Source organism: Amyelois transitella, chromosome 17 (genome assembly GCF_032362555.1).
Source record: "Amyelois transitella isolate CPQ chromosome 17, ilAmyTran1.1, whole genome shotgun sequence".
NCBI classification, from domain to species: Eukaryota; Metazoa; Arthropoda; class Insecta; order Lepidoptera; family Pyralidae; genus Amyelois; species Amyelois transitella.
Genome location: NC_083520.1, coordinates 6,572,044 through 6,590,183, shown reverse-complemented (window position 1 = coordinate 6,590,183; position 18,140 = coordinate 6,572,044). Strand labels below are relative to the sequence as shown.

At 34.3% G+C, this 18,140-nt stretch overlaps 3 protein-coding genes across 5 annotated transcripts; 2 read left to right on the top strand and 1 right to left on the bottom strand.

Annotated features, from left to right (window-relative positions):
- The first annotated feature begins 207 nt into the window (after positions 1-207).
- Positions 208-2,978, top strand: LOC106134251 (twist-related protein-like). Its single transcript, XM_013334247.2, has one exon. The coding sequence runs from the start codon at positions 437-439 to the stop codon at positions 1,223-1,225; it is 789 nt and encodes a 262-aa protein (XP_013189701.1). The 5' UTR covers positions 208-436; the 3' UTR covers positions 1,226-2,978.
- Positions 2,979-4,619: 1,641 nt separating this feature from the next.
- Positions 4,620-14,555, bottom strand: LOC106134342 (zinc finger protein ZFP2). 3 transcript variants are annotated; one of them, XM_060948798.1, is made up of 15 exons: positions 14,052-14,555; positions 13,659-13,937; positions 13,241-13,395; positions 12,860-13,010; positions 12,563-12,673; positions 11,991-12,131; positions 11,496-11,582; positions 10,857-10,962; positions 10,490-10,721; positions 10,142-10,247; positions 9,322-9,442; positions 6,763-6,921; positions 5,919-6,087; positions 5,430-5,558; positions 4,620-5,089 (listed from the first exon to the last, which is right to left on the bottom strand). In XM_060948798.1, the coding sequence occupies exons 1-15, from the start codon at positions 14,317-14,319 to the stop codon at positions 5,045-5,047; spliced, it is 2,259 nt and encodes a 752-aa protein (XP_060804781.1). In that variant the 5' UTR covers positions 14,320-14,555; the 3' UTR covers positions 4,620-5,044. The 3 variants fall into 3 exon arrangements, with proteins under 3 accessions (XP_060804781.1, XP_060804782.1, XP_060804783.1); XM_060948799.1 differs by having other exon boundaries at positions 10,857-10,947; XM_060948800.1 differs by having other exon boundaries at positions 14,230-14,555.
- A 552-nt stretch (positions 14,556-15,107) lies between these two features.
- On the top strand, positions 15,108-17,595 carry LOC106134252 (transcriptional adapter 3). Its single transcript, XM_013334248.2, has one exon. The coding sequence runs from the start codon at positions 15,390-15,392 to the stop codon at positions 16,776-16,778; it is 1,389 nt and encodes a 462-aa protein (XP_013189702.2). The 5' UTR covers positions 15,108-15,389; the 3' UTR covers positions 16,779-17,595.
- Positions 17,596-18,140: the final 545 nt, after the last annotated feature.

Here is an 18,140-nt window from a genome sequence, read left to right as displayed (position 1 = left end):
GCATCGAAATACTTATCAAGTAGGTAGGTATGATTTGACAGTATTAATTTGCAAAACGCCATCCAATAACTTAGCGTAGGTATAAGTAAGTATTTTCTTTATCATCTACAAAGACCGATTCGTCGAAGTCCCACAGGATGCGAATTCACCGATGCGATCGGTTATGGCGACCCACCCATATCTACATATCTTATACATAGATGATGGACGAGATAAACAGAAACAACGTGCGCGGCTTTTTCCGTCTCTGTCTGGCGCGCGTCCTGCGTCCGGGGGCGGGCCGCGGCGCGATGGAGATGGTTATTTTTTTAATCTAGTCAATGAAGGGACGGCTCGGGGCGGATCGAGGCCCAGGCGCAGGACTACGCAGTCGGCTGCAGTCCGCCAGCGATTCTCATGTCGGGAACGTCCGGAGCCGCGAATACTTCGCCGGAAAATGAACTATGAATCTTGTGACACATCTTTGCCAATCAAACGCGAGCAGGATCTCGAGTACGAAGATGAGGAATATTTCGGGTACGCGCCGGTGGGGGTAGAGCGGCACGCTGAAGCGCCCGCTTTTGCACCTTCCTCGCCGACACTCCTGATGGACCTCAGCAACGGCCACGAGCAACCAGTGCCGCCGCAGTGGCAGACGAACGGCACCTTCGAGTGTCAAGACCGGGATTATAAACCACAGCTGTACTCGTCATACGAACAACAGTACCAACGACAAGCTCCTAGAAGTTTCTATTTCGACGATTCAAACTCGCAGGACAAAATAAGAAACTACTACGAAAACAACGAACTACCGAAATTAGTTGATGCGTACCAGTCGTCAGAGGACCGAAGTTCTGAAAATGAGGAACAAAAGCGTTCGAGGAAGCGTTCTAAGTCTTCGCGGAAGAAGGCGCAGTCGTTTGAAGAGTTACACATTCAGCGAGTGATGGCTAACGTGCGGGAAAGACAGCGGACGCAGAGTCTGAACGATGCGTTCGCGAGTTTAAGACAAATCATACCATCTCTGCCGAGCGACAAGCTTTCGAAGATACAAACGCTCCAGCTGGCGACGCAGTACATTGAGTTTTTGTACCAAATCCTGTCGAACGGCGAGGCGGGTTCGAATAGCGAGGGCAGCAGTGACGCGGGGAGCGAACACGGTAAGTATTTGGCGCAGGACAAGCTGAGCTACGCTTTCTCCGTCTGGAGGATGGAAGGCGAGTGGACGACTAATGGTCAAACGTGATATCTTACTAGGTATCGCAGTCGTTCTTTGTGATATTGAAGAGTAATTAAAGACTATTGTAGATAAAAATTGAAATTAAGCCTAAAGAAACTTCCCAATTGACATAAGGCGCTATAACTAAGGCATTTTAGCACCAAACAGTGACATAAGCCTACTATAAGGCTTATAAATGCTATAAACATTTTAAAAGAGTGGTTTAGTTTTATAAGATAAAAGAGAATTTCGGCCCTATAAATTGGCTCTTTAAACGTTTACTGAATCCTCAAATGAATATATTTAATTTTTTTAAGAGAAAACTTTCAAGAATATAAAACATGCAATTATAGTACTATTTAATACTGTAGACAATCTTTGTGACACTTTAATATATCACTTATCTCTAAAAGTTCGTCAGTATCACTATTGTGGTACTAGTACTATAACAGTATCGAAAACTCTATTATAAAACAAATTTGCACCACAAAAGTTCCTTAAGCTTTAAAAGCTCCCTAAACATCGTTATTCGGTATAGTTCTTTTTTAGCACCAAAGTGTTTCCTAGTGCATTTCGACATAATTTATACATACTTTAATTAGTCCCATAAATGAGTTTGTATTACTGTTATAATATCTACTAATATGTAACATTAAAAACTCATAAATCTACATATATGACTTATTAAAATGTTATTATTAATATTTCAATTTCATATAAGTCAATTAGTCTGTATTTCTTTTCTAAGTTTAGTTAGTTGTAAATTTGACGTTGTTAAATAAAATGCTGCAGTGCAGTATGTTACCGCTTCTTCTACACTAACCCTTTCGAAGCGTCAACCAATGTTGTGATTTTGTTTCACAACATTAGTTGACGTCAAAGATTTGACAATTATTAAGTGATATAGAAGTGTCCCATAATAATGAATAAAAGTTTAGAAGTTGAATTTGTCATGGTAGCACATTAGCAGCACGGCTGGAGCCAATGTTTACTAGAGCAGCCATTGGCAAGATAAGTTTTTATTTCAATATTAAAAAAATAATTAAATCAGGAAAGTTATGAGGGCGCATTGTCAAATTTGAAATCAGTATATTGACTTTAACGATACAATTATTTTCGCAAGTATAAATTACTGTAGATTCAAAAGTGTCCATCAAAGTATTAAATATGTGTGTGTATTACACATGACGTTCATCAACAATGGCTATAGCGACATAATTATTTTAAATTTTTTTATGAATACTACGACACAACACGCACCTACGAAATAGAAAACAACATATTTATACTATAAACGCTGCAAATTGTACCTTCATTCACTCACTTCATTCATACAATCACCGTGACCTGGTATGTAATTTTTTAAAGAATAAATCATAATACTGGGGCCTTTTTTAAACGTTTATAACATTAATATAATAATGCTAATCATGACTACTATTTAAGCAAGTTCCAAAACGCTCTCAGATGTTTTATAGCACCAAAATTTGTTACTTGGGTTGTTTCTACCAACTATGGAGTTACATTCACCTTCACGTATCACGTTTTTTTATTAGTGTATGAAAAGACACTTATTCCATTACATATATAAAATAATACATTATGTTGATATAAATAAATGTGATAGTTAATTAAGTAGATTTAATTAAAATTCGTAACTACTGTATAGATCAGATAATGTTAATCTATTGTTACGATTATTTGTTTCTACGAGATGCTATATTTGAATACAGCTGTATACCAAAAAATATGTACCTATATTGAATCATATGATTAGGTTTAAATGTGTTATATAAATATTGTTTAAATTTCCTTAAAATAAAATTACTTCATAAAATACCATATTTCTTTTATTACTCACAACTCTCAGAAAACTTTGATTTTGACAAAACAAGAAGCTAAATAATTCGAACCGATTGATGTAATTCGGGGAGGTAGGTACTTACATTTCATGCTCACATATTGTAGTTGACCTACACACAATGAATCGACAGGTTAAATGTACGAAGATCTCTTTTACAAATTAATTTTACCCCTGTTTTTGTTACCTACCTTATAATATTACAATAGTTACGAAAGTGGGAGACACAGTTTTGTAAAATAAATCATTATCTGCCGTTTCTTATAAAGTACTTATATTTAATTAAAATTTTGATAAGTTATAGTAACACCTCTTTACAAAATGTGACGAACATTATTTTTATTTATTGATAATGGTTTTTCAGAATAATAAAAGTTACTAAAATAGTAATTTCTAAAGTATAGGTATTGCGATTCCAAGTTGATTATATAAATTGATATCATCCGGTTGAAGTTCCATTTTTCTCAAATGATACTAAACTTTCTTTCCATTAATGTATTGAAAAACTCTTCCTATATTTAGATTTTGTTTATAGACCTACGAGTAGGTCTTTGTCGTTCATCTCATCATAGATGTTTATTGATAAGAGAAAACTCATATTGAAACAATTATCGAAGGTTATACATAATTTTGTTTCACTGTCCACATAAAAGTATATTTAAGTTTTAGAGAAAAACATTGGAAAAAAATAGTTCAGTGTCCTTGACTAAATCTACTATAACGGATTTTAAAAAAATAAAGTCAATACAATATTAAAATATCAACAATTTAACAAATGCTTTTAAATATGTTCGCGATCTTATTTTTCGACTAGGAAAACATATTTTCTAAAACTTATCATATGTAGCCAAAAATGGAATTAGGAACTATTTTACAAATGACGATTAAGTAGTATCATTTACATACTTAGCTTAGGTAGCTTACATATTATTAGGTATGTGTTCACTATAGACTTTGATAAACCACATACGCGGTTAACCCTGTACTGGAAGGACACTGCCTTCAAAGTCATATATTAGAAAATAATCTGACTGACGGCCATAACATAAGCAGCCAAAATAATATAAAAAAATATATAAAGCCTATACTCATAATTGACAATTATAAAATCATAGTCATAAAAACATAATATATATTTAAAAGTACCTACAGAGAAATACTCGTTTACTTACAAACAAGCCAGAATTCATTTAAACTTATCCAGAAGTCAAAATACTGACAAAATATCGGTTAGGTCTCTCTCGGCAAGATAGGTCTTATTAAAAATTGGTAAAGGTACTTCATTTGAACAATGTATTCTCCCGTCCACATTATATTCTAAGTATAATTTAATATTGTGAAGTTGACGTTGTTAAAGAAAATGCTGCAGTGCAGTTTGTTACCGCTTCTTCTGCACTGACGCCTTGGAAGCGGCAGTAAACTTAGTTTTTAAGTAATATATTTGACGTCAACCAAGTTGTTAAACCATACGACAATTATTAAGCGATATAATAATATCCTATAATAATGAATAAAAAATTTTGAATTTTTTGAATTTTTGAATTTTTTTTTTGAATTTCAACATAAAAAACGTCTCAAAATCTGAAATTCAGTTTGTATTTATTCTTTCCTTGGGAAATGAAGGGGAACAGTTTTATACAATTATTTTAATTACAAAACCATGAAGAGTGACTCGCACATAAACATCCACATCAGTTTACTGACCTTCTCAAGGATGGACCTTCACGAGGTCCGATCACGACCACGACCCAAGATTGGAAAAGTCAGGTAATTACATCACATTAGAGATGAGAAATAGATACATAAAATTTATAATTATGATCAAGAGTTTTCTCCTTACAATTAGAAAATGAAAAGATATATTGTCACAAGTGAAAAGTATTTCCTGCTTTGTTTGATTTGTATAATAGAAAACACAGTTATGTATCTACACAATATTATATAATGTACACATTATTTCCTATATTTACAATATCACCGTGAATTCACGGTACTATCATCTCTCCATCGTTTATATCCAGGATTGTAATCTGGAACAAGAAGTATTCCATTTATTTTTATATATTTTAAATAAATATTGTTTTAAATAGAGGGAAAAAGTGAAATGGTTCATCCATCAAGTTATTTCTAATGGTAGGGACTATATATTTTCACTCATAGTTTCGAATATAGTAGGTATAGGTACAGGGCCTGTTTAAATAACTACGCAATATAACAATATATAGCTAACAATTTAAAAATGTTTACTTCCAAACGAAAATTAAAAACAAATTGATGTATTATATATTACTATTTAATAAGTTTACGCGCGAGGGACTCACGCTGCTATCAAGTCCTATCGTGGGTGCGACAAAGCAGCGGTTTACTTACCAATGAATTGGATGAATTGTCTTTCGATGTCGTCACCTCTTCTAAAGTGGACTTGATGATTTCCGTTTTGATAGGCTCAGGTTCACCATCACCGAGAATTATACTCCAGTCTTTTTCGCCATTAGGGCCCTGTGCAGATAAAAATAGGAATATTGCAGCGCACTGGTAGTAAAGGACCCCCAGAGGAAAATATTTAGCTAAGTTTTTTTAATCTATGTATTATATTTAGCTAAGTTTTTTTAATGTTTGTATTTAAATTATCTTTTTCGAGAGTTTAACCTTATTTAAACATGTCTTTTTTTATTTTTTATTTAATTCAGGACATAAAACAACAGAATATATAAAAATAAGCCAAAATAACTTAATTACTTAATTGTACAGAAATTTCTTGCATATCATGCCGCATAGTGGACATGTAACCTTCGTTTCTTTATTAAGTAGAAGGAGTACAGTATCAACAATTCCAATATATATATATATATTACTCACCACTTTGTCTATGGAGTCACCGTCCAACTGATGCGCCTGTTTCACATGGTCCTTCAAAGCAAAAGCTCTTGCGTACCGCGCGCCGCATAGTGGACACGTAAATTTCAAGTTGTTTTGACGCGAGTGCGTCTCCATGTGCACTCGGACCGCGTATAGTGATGCGAAGGGCCTGGTGGATAGGAATCATTTGATTAAACTTGAAAAATAAGGCTTCGTACACTAGGGGGAAGATAAATCTGAACAAAAGTATATATAGTGTAACGAATAGTAGGTCAGACTTATGTCACAAATTAGTTGCAAGACTTTTTTACTGTAAAATTTGAAACAGTTCGGTTTCTTCTCAGTGTGGGAACATTTCTAATATATTTGCATTTAATTCTTTTGTGATATGGTTGCTTGGGTTTAGTGTGGCACTTTTTATGTCCAGCTGGTTGTACGGAGGTTTTAAATGCTTTGGGGCAAATATTTGTACGCTTGCTTCTCAGAATACATCAGAACGTAGAATTATATAGATAAAAAATGTTTACTTGTTCAGATTCTAGATTGTTCCAGAATACCTGTTACAATGCTGCTATGAGAATGGTTTAGTCTGACAGTTTTTGTGTCCGGCTAGTTCTACCGATGTTAAGAACGCATAGAGCACATCGGACAGTTGTACACTCACTTTTTTTATTTCTTAATTTTTCCACAATACCTGTTACAATGCTGCCAGGAGAATGGTTTAGCCTGACAGTACTTGTGTCCGGCTAGTTGTATCTACGGATGTTTAGAACGCTTAAGAGCACATCAAACAGTTGTACGCTTTTCTTAGAACGTATTTTAATTCTAAATTTTTCTACAGTACCTGTTACAATGTTGACAGGAGAACGGTTTGGTGTGGCATTTCTTGTGTCCGGCTAGTTGTACGGAGGTTTTGAACGCTTTGGGGCACATCGGACATTTGTACGCTCGCTTCTCAGAGTGCGTCAAAAGGTGATGGTTGTACACGCTGTGTGCTTTAAACCTGTTGAACAAAGATTAAACTATTAGAACAATAAACTATTCAATCGCCTGATATGTAAACGGCGGTCTTCATTCAAGTCTAGGGCGCTCTTTACAAGTCACCTAATTCAAGCAATCTCCAACCCCGAGAAAATTATACTGTCTTTACACTTATTAACTTAATTAGCCCGTAATATCCTTGAATATGTAGTTCAATGTATAACGGAGAGAGCATGAGGGCCAAAAGGAACCATCACACTATATTGTACTAGCCCCAAAGTAAGTTTGCAACTTATATGAAGTTTAAGACGAAGTAGGAAATAGAAATACATTTACGTGCGATTAAATAACAGCCCAGCACAGTAACCATTGTACTTATTATTAATGGTTTGCCCAACGTCCGCGGCCATATTTTCTCCCCGCCATAAACTGCACATTACTTGCGCAAAGTGATCGTCAAGACAGTTTATATGCAGTTTACATGAGCCACTCCAAAATCATAAATCTGTATATGTAGAGGCAAAATTTCACATCAACGATTTGGCAACGTAAAAAAGTAAATATTTTGTTGTTCATATAAAACAACACATTAATTATACGGATCAATGCAGAAATGTACTTTCAATAATTCAACTTACAAAAACGTACCGAATTTAAAATGCACATTTGACTAGATTTAGGAAATAAATAATCAAAGCTTCACAAATTTACGCAGTGATAAGCGTCTCTACCTTAGATAGTAGTGAATAATTTTGAATATGAAGTGAAAAAACATTAAGTACCTACCTATGAATTACAACAATTGGATTTATAAATAAGTTAAATAATAAGTAAATAAGTTAAAAATACTCCAGGAGCATATAATATTTGTGTTTTTAAATCGTTTTTATATAATACAAATCACCGAAAATATTTTTTTTTCGCTGATTTCTAATACAGTTCATCTCTTAGAATGCGGTAGTTACTGTACTAACTATAACTCTATAATGACTGTTAGATAATGGCGAAACGCCATGTTGCTTGTAGCGCATATGTTAGTGTAAATACTGCAATTATTTTAAAATAACACACAAGGCGAAAACGTTGTTTAATTATTATTGTTATTTATTTTCATATAAAATATTAAATAAAATATAATTTGGCCTGTTATTTAACTACAAGTAAGTTATGTATGAAACTTAAAAAAAATACTTTTTAGTAAATCAGCGTGTAGAATGTAGACAGTCAAAATAAAAATCTCTCATATATTTCTATTTATTCACAGACAAAAATATTTTTTAACACACCATACTTAAAGTTTTATTGATTAAAGGATTTTAGTAAAATTCCTATTCATTCTAAATTAAAACATTTCTATGCAAAATCTTGTTGCATAATTATGCCTAACAGATTTCGCCACCGGATAACGCATAGCCATTATTTACAGTATTGAGCTATTCCTACAGACACATGTGGAAGATATTGCAAAGTCATTTCACGAGTATATCTAGAAGCATTATATCTTATTTCCGGACATACGACGTCGAAACAACGTTCTATGTCTCATGAGAAACGTCAGCGAGACTATTACGATATCCGAATGGGTCACATGTGTGGGGAAATAATTTTACGAGTATATTATATACTGATGGTTCACTTTGTGATTTCGCTACTCAGTTGCTTTACCGTTGGCTTACTATGAGGGACTAAAGTACACCCTTATTTGCTATATATTTTCATCATGAGGGGACATTCATGAGAACTTGTTCCCTATTGCATATATGTTGCTTCAGAACGCAGAGTAAATTTTCCCTAAGCGGGGATAAATTGAGTTTTAATTGAATGACGATTTCGCGTAGACTGCCCAAATAATAAAGGCTAGACAATACGAGTATATACCGCTTCTCGATAGGGAGAGTCAGTGCGACAATAGAAAATTGTAGGTTTCACTCCTGTCACAGAACATTCTGCGTCGTATAGACAGGATATAGCAGTGTAGTTTGTTCTGCCGCTTCTTCTACACATGCGCTTTGGAAGCGGTTGTAGTTATAATTAGATTTAAGTTATGTGACGTCAATAAGTGATACCTTGTATCCAATTTTGAAAATAAATCTACATATATACATACATACATACATATGCTCACGTCTATATCCCTTGTGGGGTAGACAGAGCCAACAGTCTTGAAAAGACTGCTAGGCCACGTTCAGCTGTTTGGCTTTATGATAGAATTGAGATTCAAATAGTGACAGGTTGCTAGCCCATCGCCTAAAAGAAGAATCCCAAGTTTAATAGTACATATATCCCTTAGTCGCCTTTTACGACATCCATGGGAAAGAGATGGAGTGGTCCTATTCTTTTTTCTATTGGTGCCGGGAACCAAACGGCTAATAAATAATCTATTCAATTCTATTCTTCTATTCTATACGACACAGCAACATACCGCTTCCCGCAGTGCGGACAGGCGTAGGGCCGGGCGCCGGTGTGAGTGCGCATGTGCAGCGTGAGGCAGTACGACACTCGGAAACTCTTGCCACATATCTCGCAGCTGTGGGGCTTTTCACCTACGAAATCGAAACATGTTAATTCTTATAAATGTATGCAAATGTACACGAACATACTGTTATTAACATTAATATTGCTGCAACGCGAAAGTTTACAAGTATTGATATTAATTATTCTTCCTCCTTACGTAAATCCCGGTTACTACTCTGGAGGAGCCCAAGTTGAAGCTTTGACCATGATCCTGGATTGACTGATTGACCTGACTTCAGTCTGACTGCCACAACCTTTGCAGGGAAATCTGTCCCATTGGATCATAGTAAAAGCTACACTAGGTGAATGTGCCTACTACCTCAGCCGCCTTTTACGACATTCATGGGAAGGAGTGGGCTGCGCATTTAACAATGATCCTAAATTGGGTAAGTCAGGTGTTACATAAAGCGACTCCCGTCTTTCTAGGTCGTCACTGTTTTCATACAAGGTAGTTGATTATGTGTGTTCATAATGTATCATCTTTAGCCCCTGAAGAAAAAAAGACGTATGTTATAAGTTTGACATGTCTGCTGTGGCATAGCACCTCCCAAAAGGATAAATCGATTTAGATTTTGTTTTGTTTGAATTCGAAACTGTTCTTAGTAATGATCAATCACGACTCATGCAATATGGGTGTCAAATAAAAGGACTAGAGTAGTAGAATGTATAGTATGCCATGCCATGCTAAAATTGTGTTTTAATTTTATATTAAAAAAAACATTAGGTACCCGTGTGAATCCTCTCGTGCTTGACTTTTTCGTGCGGTCTCGAGAATTGTCGCGGGCAGTACACACAGCTGTAAGGGAGTTCTCTGTCTGTTTTGTTCTCAGGAATCTGTAACAATACTTTGGAATATATTTCGGATAAACGCCAAAGCCAATACAATACCAATATGGCGAAAATCAATAGGGTATAAATTTTACATCGCCACGCAAAAGTAGTACTTATATTATAGTGGTCCATGTATCATAAAATTTGGGGCAACACACTTAAGCAATTTTTGATGCAATAAACCAATCGCAACTTTTGAAAGCCCTCATTTACTTAGACTACGAACCTTTACAGTAAGCAATTACCTTATTCATATTATGCGCCTTCATATGCATATCCAAATACTCAGCCGACTGGAACTTCTTGTTGCATATAGTACAGTTCATCTTATTACTAGTCTTGTGCGAGTGTTGGTGTATAGTGCGGTAGTCGACGGGTATCATTTTGTTGCAAACGTTGCAGAGGTAACGCGCGTCATTTGTCACTGCGTCTGTGGTGCCATCTATTGATCTCACAGGCGGATCTATAGGACGAGTTCTGGAAGATATAAATAAATACATATTGATCAAACATATAGGTAGTCAAGGTCAAGGCGCACACTGGGCCCCTCTACAGAAAGTAATATTTAACAATATAGATGTGAACATCAATATCAAAGAAAATAGTACTCACTTGACTGGATCATGCATTCGTTTGTGCAACTTCAACGATTTATTCGTTTGGAAGGTCGTGCAGCAAATCTCACAGTTATATGTGGGCTCCACTGAAACAGATACATCTTCAAACCTATATAAGACAATAATAAAAGTTACTTTTAAACCTTATCTCAAACATATACTATAGAAATTTTATTTCGATATAAGTTTTTATAATAAAAAATATGAATATATATATGGGACATATTACTCGAATGAGTTGGCTTCGAAGTGAGTTCAAAACTTGTGTCACGAGATACTAACTCCGAAACCTACTGTTTTAATAATAAACTAGCTTTTACGTGCGCGAATTAAGCACCACCTTCAAAAAGGCGACGTATTTAGCATATTTTTTACCAGGATGAAAACCTTGTGTACTATCCAGAATGTTAATTACATACACGCGAAATTTCAAAACGATTGGTTCAGTAGATAAGGCGTGAAAAGAAAACAAATGCCTCCATACTCCTACATACATACCTAATTTCAGATTCCAACGCCCAGTAATTTTGCCAGTATGTTGACATTAATCAGCAACAGAAAAATAATTGAATATATGTATTACTTATAAGTACAGTACCAATTTAGGAATACTTGGCAGACATACAACACTTACCTTTTGATGCTTTGTGTACTTTCATATGTGCGCACAGTGACTTTGAGTTTTCATATGCTACTGGACAATGTGGACACGAGTATTTCACTGAAAAAAAAAACAACATTGTTAGTACATAATTGTGTGATGAACTTTATGGTTAGATTATTATTGAATAATTAATATTGTGGACTGTGTGTGTGTTAAAGAGGTAGTCTCTGCCTACCCCTCCGGGAAAGAGGCGAGATTTTATGTATGTATGTGTGTTAAGAGCCACAGTTATAGTAGTTTTGAAGAAATATTTCTTCTCTATTTGCATGGCCTCTGGATCCACTTTCAGGATTTAGAATTCCCTCCTGACGCCCTATTCTCTTATCCCCTTAACTCAGTAATTTTCAAGACAAGAGTGAAAAATGCCTAATTTGAGCTCAAGTGTGGCACACAAAACCTCTACTTGCTTTCCGAAGCAATCAATTTCTCTCAAATTTTTAATAAGAAAAACTATTATACACTTACATGCTTTACAAGGTTGACTCTTCATATCAGTAAGAGATGAGACGTAAATATTACATACTATACATTGAAACATCTTTACTTTCTGTCCGTCTGTTGTTTCCATTTCCTTTACTATAGCTCTGTGAAAAGGTTCATCTTTATCTGAAATAAAAATGTGCAGCATAATTTTTATAAATTTTTTGGGTCCACTCCAATATTTCTCTTTCTCATCCTAAGAGTAATCTCAATCACACTGCAAGATTTACTGTGATAGACAGCTACAATTACTTATTTATATGATAAGGTACTTCTGTTAGGTGATGGGTTAGCCAACTGTCACTTTCAGAATGTCAGACAATTCCATCATTGAGCCATACAGCTGAATGTGGCCTTCCAATCGTAAGGGAAAAACCGTGACTATAAGTATGAATGTATGATACCAAGAAGGGACATTTCATCAGCATAATATCAGCCGTAGGACGTCCTACTGCTGAACATAGGACTACCCCATTGACATTATGTGTGATTAGAAATACCAAATAACATCCTCAAAATATGTTTACAAATAAGATAGGTAATAATTAAGTTATTACCCTTGCTGGGGTTGATGTCTTTGATGTGACTGTCACAAAACTTGTCTATTTGAACATACCGCCTTGTTGGACCACGGGCAGGTTTCTCTGCATTATTTTTATCTGATGTTTCTGGAAATTACACATTTAAATTATCAACGGTGAAGGAATTTTGTTACAAACTCGATTTTTAAGTATGTTATGAATCATCTTTTGTATGGTATAGGTGTACATACATGTGTTTTACAAATAAATGATAGTTTTTGTCTTTTTACAACTCGAAAATCTAAGAATTCAAATGTTGAATGTTTTTCTTACCAATAGGTTTCATAGTGGCTGGAGCTTCAACAATATCACCTGTTTCTGTGATCATACGTCGTGGTGTGAACTTTGTGTCGTTTATGCTACCCTCTGTCATCATGGGATCATATTCTATTGGTAATTCTGTTTCTCCTTCCTCTGCAGGTTCCTAGATTTAAATAAAAAATTGTTCATTTAAAAAGATTTGCTTTGTGTTGGTTTTAGTAAATGGTGGATGAATGCAGAAGTTTTTTACAACACTTTGCATGTTCCATTTTGTCCATTCTTCTGTTAACTTTTAGTCACTGCCAACAACAATGGACCCATTAATTTTTTAATGTCATAAAACCAGCAACTTTAATTGGAAAATAATTAATGACTTTAAATGAAAAATAATACCTCGACTACCACCTCTTGATCATTGTGATAGTTCTGTATATGTTCAATGACTGATGAGAATGAAACGCCACATGAGTTACAACTGTACACTTCTTGATTTTCTTCTAACTCATTTTCTGCTGAATTTAACATTGATTCTGCATCTATTTTTAAATCTGAAAACATTGCATACCTTCATGTTTAAAATAAATAATATTTTTATAAATCCTTTTTTCCTTGAAAATCCTTTTTACATTCAAATCTTCAAAGCACAGTACCTACTTGTAGATAAAGGAGAGTTTATGTAAACTGACTATAAATCTAAAGTGATTTTTACAACATAATATTTCATTGCAAATTTTTGATAGTATAATAATGTTACAATTTAATTTGAATTATATAAACATTATTTATCAACAAAACTTGAAAGGTACTTCACCTTTAACAGTAGTCAATGATATGGTTCCATCATTATTTTGTTTAGTGACGACAGTATTTCCGGAGTCCAAATCAGAGTCCATTTCTTCCATAAACACAAAACGACTCTGTCCATTTTCCTCCACAAACTTCAATTCTTGAGTCTGGAGGCATGTCTTCATAGTATTCTTATCAAGCAATACTGTATACATTTTGTTAACATTGTTTATATCTATGGTCTCATTTACCTCTTCATTATTGATTTGGGAAGACAGGTCTGTTTCTTGACTATTTACATTTTCTAAAAAATAGTTTATGTTACATGTATGTATAACTATTTGCAATTACGAATTTCTACCAAATAGTCAACATAACGTTATTACTTTTAATTAAATATAAATTCAATAAAACTTACCTATAATTTGATTATTGGAAATATAAGGTTTATTATCAGCAGTTATATCTTGATTTCCTTCTAAAGTTTGGACATTATAAGTCTGAGTTGTGTTATCAGACTGGCAATTATCCAGAGTGAGATGCTCTATTAAATGAGTTACGGAAGACCATTTGTTTTTACATATGGGACAACTTACGTTTGAAAGCATTTCTGATAAGTGTTGTATAAGTGATAACTTAGAACCGAAGGTTTTATCACAGCACAAAGGACATTTAAATTCTCCCATCGTATAATCTCTTATTTCGTATTGCTAGGAGATACCAAAAATCATAACCATTACGGCATTTGTTTACGTTATTATCATTCAAACAAATCACTCCATACTCGCTACATTCAGTTTGGATCTAAATTGTTGTGATATTTGAAAATGTTCAAAATCAGAAGAACTTCACACTAATTTATCACCGTGAAGAAAGCACCGAAAGAAAAATTACGAAACACCATTTTGTCATGGATGGAGAATTTGACGTGAAACGTCAATACTTAAAAAATAGTACAAGTGTCAAGAGTGTCAATATGACGTTTAGTAACAACCAAAATCTTTTTCCCTTCAATAGGTATGGCAAAAATAGTTAACCTTGACCTACCGTTCACACAAATTAGAATGTATTATATATAATAATTTTATTTTAGTTTAATCAATGCATGTTTATAATTTGTATATTTTATTTCCAGAAAGTGAGTAGGTTACGAATTACTTTATTTTTAAAATATAACAATGTAGACATATTACATAATGACTGTATCCATGAACTTATTTTTTAGCTTTTAGTACATTTATCCGCAAAATAACAAAACATCAACTAGTGGAATGGCTTATTGGTTTGGACAAGTACACTGCAAAACACGAGCCAATTCACTATGGGAGTGGTAGCGGAAGCATTGGCTCCGCTAAATTTAAAACTGTTTTATTACAACGGAATGGCTTCATCAATAATTGCTCTAATGGAATGTCTTGAAAAATCGCCTCGTGTAAATGGCAAGAAACAAAACGCTATCTTGCTGCCTGTCAGAAATGTCAACTCAAACTTGGAACTAAATTAAAAAGAAACGCCATTTTGTTTATCGTGATCGTGGTGTTTTTAACATTCTTCACGTCATTTTCATAACGTTTGTCTTGCAGTATGTTATTTTCTTATATTTGAACAGTTTTCTTTTATGATCAATTAATATTTTCATACTATTGATAATAGAAGTGTCAAAAATAATCGAGGTGTGATATACGTTAGTACATACATAGCTATGTAAATATATTCTTCAACTGTTTTCGCGGGTGAATTTGATTAAACAGCAAAAATGTTAGGAAAGAGAATGCACCATAACAGCAAAGGACGACTGGCGAGTAAAGGGCATGAGAGCGGGAAACCTTCTAGCCCAGGAATATCACCATACAATAAACCAGCAAAAATACCAGGAGCAGTGTCTGTGGGAAAAACAAAAATAGATATGTGTCCCATACCATACATTAAGATCCAGGATAATGCTGTTAGTCTACCGCGTTTCACGGCAATTGCAGCACGATCTGCTGATGAGCCCATTGGCATGGATGAGCTTGATTCTCTGCAATTGGAATTGGAATCATTGCTATGCAACACAGCTCTACGTGTAAGATATTTTCAGTCTGAAATTGATAGTATTGATACAAATGAGTCAAAACGGGAAAAAAAGGGCAAAGCAGCTGGTAAACAACTGCAATATCCCGTGAAACGGAAATTTATGGAGGAAAAATTTGTTAAAACCAAAGACTACACAAAGCTTTCAAACCAACCTAAAGTGCCTAAATTTAAAAACTATTCAAGTGCATCTAATGCTTCACATAATTATGCTAATGAGCATAATATGAATTCAGATAATTCTGTGAAATTAGAAATGCCTCAGTTTGCATTGCCAAAGAATAATATACCATATAAATTTTGGAATTCTGTTGATCCTTATTGTGCTCCCATTACTCTGGATGATATCAAATTTCTGGATTCTTTATTAGCAACAAGTAGTAACACAACACTGCCTCCTATACCACCACTTGGTAGACATTATTCTGAAGTATGGGCTGATGAACATCTTGCTGAAGATCAGAATGCATCTAATGCTAATAAACAAAAAACCGGAATGTCACCTGACACATCAAATATTCGCAAAAAAATAGAAAAATCAAATGATAATATAATAACAGGACCATTAACACAGAGATTAGTCTCAGCATTATTGGAGGAAAATGTGATGTCCTATGATGTACCTGATGTAAAGGTTAAACAGTCTGGAACAACAAAAAGTTATAAAAATTCCTTAACTTTGGAAAAAGTTCTGAGGAAAGAATTGGTGGAACAAGGTATATTGGATCCCGAAGATTTGCCCCCTCTCACAAATCCTGCTGATGATGAAATCTTGGCTGAAATAAAGAAATGTCAGACAGAACTTACAGCTGTACGAAAGGACAACTGCAAAAATCTAAAAAATCTTATTGGACTTTGTAAGCAGGAAATGATTCGACTTAATTTGAAGAAACAACTGGACCAAGTTGACATGGAGTGTATTGAGGTTTACAAAAAGATGGTGGCAGCCAAACAAAAGAAACGGCCAATAACTAAGAAAGAGAAAGAGGATGCCTGGAAGGTCATCAATGAACAAATCAGATTAAACAAAGAAATAAATGCACTACCTTTAACTGGACCGAATTCTAGTTAAAAGAAAGCATTTTAGACATATGTTTAAGTAAGATTTAATGCCTATTGCTAGAAGTGTTATTTTTGTACAAGACACCACCAAATTACATTGTTAGTTTCCCACTTTTTCATATCTCAATGTGGGGCTTTCTCTCCAATATACCACCAAATAACTGTTCTATAATGTTTGAAGGATCATTTGCTTCTATTTATTGTATTGAAATCTTCAACCATTATTTACCCTCAGATAACATCAATTAGTACCAACCTCATCTATACTATGAGGACAGCTAGTTAAAAAGGGATTGTGTGCTCTTTTTTGTACTAATCCTGTACATTCTGCAGCCAAGTCAAATGATAGAATATTCTACTTATTATTATTTCTTCATGGCTGCTATTTTGTTCAGTATGATTTTTATCGAAATTTAGTGGTGTCTTACCAGAGATAAATTTATTGTAAAAAGACTTGCTTTACTTAACTATGTTGGTAGATAACAGGGTTGCTACATAAGACCACAAAAACTTTTTAGTAATTAATTTCCCAGGTAAAATCATGTATGAAGTAAGAAATAAAATTACGTACCTATATGAGTAATTGCAACTTATATTGTAAAGAATTTTGCAAACTGCATTTACAATCATAACTATAGTTTGTCCCTATAATAAATGCCTATATAAGAGACCTGGCATAGGCTGTCTGTATATTTTGAATATTCAAACTATGTACTGATAGGTATATTTATAAAGTTCCATGGGTCACTACCTGATCGTGTTTATTTTTGGTTATAAAATCAATGTCTGTTTATTGTACTAAAAATAATAAATGATTACTACACTTATGCACATATTTTTTTCCAAAATATCATTATCATATATATTTTATCTTAGTACCTGGGTGACTGAGCGGTGCTCGAAGGCCCGACGAACGAATAACTAAAATGTAGTAAAAACAAAAATCGAGAAATTCCCTGGATGTGGGACCCACCTAGAATGATTTTTTACCTCTGTATGTATTAAGTATTAGTAGTAGTAATTATTTCAACGAAATCTTAGAGCCGTTTTCGAGAACGCGAGTACAGATTATACAAATTTTGCTAGTATAATAGTAGGTATAGGATATTATATACATACAAGATTTCATTAGTGTCAACGCTTAGCTGGTATGTTAAGTAATAGTTCAGATTATTTTCAGTCGTAGGTGTTCAGTTTTATTCCAAACGATACGACATTGCCAATACTTATGCTTTGGAATTATAGTGTTTGATTCTAGCCTCAGCCCAGGTGTAGAATAAAAGCTGCTTCTCTTCTTACTGCTTGGATCTGCTCGGGGCTCGGTTCGGACAAATAAGTACTTGGTCCGAAGCTTGGGGCAAAACATAAGGCG

What these genes read in the sequence shown, in the direction of transcription:
- LOC106134251 (XM_013334247.2), top strand. Translation starts at nt 437, where the DNA reads ATGAACTATGAATCTTGTGACACATCTTTGCCAATCAAACGCGAGCAG.
- LOC106134342 (XM_060948798.1), bottom strand. Translation starts at nt 14,319, where the DNA reads ATGGGAGAATTTAAATGTCCTTTGTGCTGTGATAAAACCTTCGGTTCT. An exon ending in GAGTCAACCTTGTAAAGCAT is followed by an intron (nt 11,583 to 11,990) that starts GTAAGTGTATAA and finishes TTTTTTTTTCAG; the next exon opens with TGAAATACTCGTGTCCACAT. An exon ending in GCACGAGAGGATTCACACGG is followed by an intron (nt 9,443 to 10,141) that starts GTACCTAATGTT and finishes TCGATTTCGTAG; the next exon opens with GTGAAAAGCCCCACAGCTGC.
- LOC106134252 (XM_013334248.2), top strand. Translation starts at nt 15,390, where the DNA reads ATGTTAGGAAAGAGAATGCACCATAACAGCAAAGGACGACTGGCGAGT.